This window comes from Phalaenopsis equestris, unplaced genomic scaffold (genome assembly GCF_001263595.1).
Source record: "Phalaenopsis equestris unplaced genomic scaffold, ASM126359v1 Scaffold000264, whole genome shotgun sequence".
Lineage (NCBI taxonomy): Eukaryota > Viridiplantae > Streptophyta > Magnoliopsida > Asparagales > Orchidaceae > Phalaenopsis > Phalaenopsis equestris.
The window spans coordinates 476082-479038 of record NW_018164706.1 but is presented as its reverse complement, the minus strand read 5'-3'; the positions used below and the strand labels follow the sequence as shown (position 1 = coordinate 479038).

General features: G+C 41.2%; 1 protein-coding gene across 1 annotated transcript; it reads right to left on the bottom strand.

Moving 5' to 3' along the window:
* Nucleotides 1-1160: 1160 nt before the first annotated feature.
* Nucleotides 1161-2736, bottom strand: LOC110024654 (metacaspase-9). The gene is made up of 2 exons (XM_020724747.1): nucleotides 2309-2736; nucleotides 1161-2143 (listed from the first exon to the last, which is right to left on the bottom strand). Exons 1-2 carry the CDS (start codon nucleotides 2664-2666, stop codon nucleotides 1515-1517), a joined length of 987 nt encoding a protein of 328 aa, XP_020580406.1. The 5' UTR covers nucleotides 2667-2736; the 3' UTR covers nucleotides 1161-1514.
* Between the last annotated feature and the right edge of the window lie 221 nt (nucleotides 2737-2957).

The window sequence follows — 2957 nt, the reverse complement described above, 5'->3', positions numbered from 1 at the left end:
TGACCATCACAAGTTCAGAATCTAGTACTCTGAATGTCATTCAGAGCCATTCATATTTGATGGTAGCTGGCGTGGAGGTTTGGTTTTGAAAAAAGTTATTGCTCGGTGTAATTCATCTAGCATTTCATTGACAATGGAAATTAAAATTCTGTTGAGAACTGTTCTATTAAGGGCACAGCTATCAACACAGAAATGTCATTTTCCTCCTTGACAAGGATGGGTAGTTCGTTTGCATTCATTATTCCTAGTAATTTTTTCATAATGGTTCAAGCATGCCATGTTTGTCCATAATATCTGTTGGGGTTAATTTCCTCAGAGGCAATTAATGGGGCGGGTTATCTTTAGGCTTGCGATCAATAAACTTGTATTCTTTGAGCTTGGTCTATGGAAGTAAGTCGATGTGGACGAGTTTCCCTTCTAATTGCTAGTATTAAACCTGATTCAAAATACTGTTAATAACAATGTTAACGTGATTACAGGATTGATATGGTGTTAACTTGAGGGGGGATGTTAACGTGATTATAGGAAAGGAATCAATGACATTAATAGCATTGATATGGTGTTAATAACATTGATTCTATAGGCAGAAATTTAAGATGTAAATAGACAGATTTTTAGCTTTTAATTTATGTCTCTTTCCTATTCTAGTCTTAGGTTTCTTGTACAAATATCACACTCCTTTGTACAATTAGCAGGCAAGAGATGTAAATTCTCTTTTTCATTATTAATTAGAACAAGAGAGTGAGACAACGAGAGAAGTCGGCGCAGCTTTATAAGTTCGGTCAAAATATTCTAATGAGCTTATTTAAATAATCTTATAGCGAAGGTGGCATATAAGTAAAAATTAAAATTTTGATGTTAGATATGTAAATACATAAGCATTTAGTGATATATATATATATCCCCAAATTGATCACCACTTTCTACTTCATTTCCCTCATTTTCCATCCTACATAAGTGAGAACTTGAGTATTGCAATATGGAAAAGAAAAGAAGGCTGGCAACCAGGGTTGGGTGCAACTATGCCAACACGAGGAATGAGCTCCGGGGTTGTATCAATGATGTGGAAGCCATGAGCGACCTTCTTGTTCATTGGCTCGAATTCGATGCCAAAGATATAGTCATTCTTACTGATGAGGCAGGAGCACACGTGCTTTCCACCGGCGCTAATATTCGACAGGCGTTAAGGCGCATGATTGATCAGGCCAAGCCTGGTGATATCCTGCATTTTCACTCTAGCGGTCATGGGACACTCGTTCCATCTGACTTCAATCTCATAAATGGTAAAATCGGATACATATAAACGAAACCCATAATAGAATACCAATTGCTCAATCTATCTAATTTATAGCATTTACATACATAGCACTCAATCTATATACTTGTGTATACTTTTATGCCACCCAAATTTATCCAACAAATAGAATAAATACATAACATACACATGATTGATAACAGAGAAATCATTAGACGCATCCATTCAATTCCTCCCCCGAATTCTGCACTGGCAAACATCATGCACCAATCTCCTTTACTTCATCCATCATCAGAAACATCTTGTCAGCATTCTCATCACTGCAATACAAGCAAGGATGCTGCTGCTCAAATCCCTGCTGTCTAAGCAACTCCCTCGCCTTCATCACCACCTCCCTATAACTCATCTTCCTCTCCTCCCCTCTCATCACCATCTGCAACGCATTACTAAACGCACCATATGCCTTCCCCTCCGTTCCCTCCACCTCATCTGGACTCACGTCGGCCGACGTCTCGTTAGCTTGGCATCCACTGAGCAGAATACCGCCATCATTGTGCACCTCATCATGATCCATGTATGGGTGATGGAGAGTTGTTGTGGGCGGGACAAACTTGGGGCTGGCGTCGGAGCCGAAGAGGGTGGAGAGGTGGTCGGCTATATGTGGGGATGAGAGGCCGGAGATGGAGGAGAGGTGGCGGAGGATGGAGGAGAATGGTATGAATTTGGGCCGTTGATGCAGGAGGTTGGTGCTGCTTGATTCAAGGGAGGTGGAGGGACCGATCTGCTCCTTCTCGTTTTGGATTAGGCCGCCGGAGTGGCAGGAGTCGGAGATCATGGTGAAAGTTGCGCGGTCAGGGAGACGGTCAACTAGTTCGCGGAAGTCTACGTCTGCATATCATTTAATATGATTTAAATTAACTGATTATATATTAAAAATTTGGGTGGTATAAATGTAAAAACAAAAACTTAGGTGCTAGATACATAACTATATAAATTGAATGCTATGTATGTAAATGCCATAAATTACATTCGTTTATATGTATCAGATTTTACCGGTTATAAGATTGAAGTCGGATGGAACAATGGCCTCGTCGCGGTGGCGGGGACGGCCATGTTGCTGCTTCGCCGGCGGTATGAGCGTCCCATGACCACTATAGTGAAAAAGCAGGATATCGCCTGACTCGGCCTGATCAATCATACGCCTTAACGCCTGTCGAATATTAGCTCCGGTGGGAAGCACCTCGGCTCCTACCTCATCAGTAAGAATGACTATATCTTTGGCATTGAATCCGAGCCGATGAACGAGGAGATCCCTCATAGCCTTCACATCATTGATACAACCCCGGAGCTCATTCCTGGTGCTGGCATAGTTGCATCCAACCAAGGTTGCCAGCCTCCTTTTATTTTCCATATTGCAATCCTCAAGTTTCAATTATAGGATGGAAAATGAGGGAAATGAAAGTGAAAGTGGTGATCAATTTGGGGATATATATATCTATATATTCCAAAGCCAAAGTTGAAGATGTGTAATGAACTAACTCTATACTTTATAGCTTGATACACGGCATTAATGTTTTATTTACTTACATACCAACCCAGTTTCTATGTGTTTACATTAGGGCTGTCAAAACGGCTCGTTGTTCGCGAACAGCTCGTGTTCGGCTCGTTAAGAAGATCGTGTTCGGCTCGTTAATTTTGTTCG

Coding starts and splice junctions, on each gene's coding strand:
- LOC110024654 (XM_020724747.1), bottom strand. CDS start 2,666: ATGGAAAATAAAAGGAGGCTGGCAACCTTGGTTGGATGCAACTATGCC. Junction 2,144..2,308: donor CGACTTCAATCTTATAACCG/GTAAAATCTGAT, acceptor AATGATATGCAG/ACGTAGACTTCCGCGAACTA.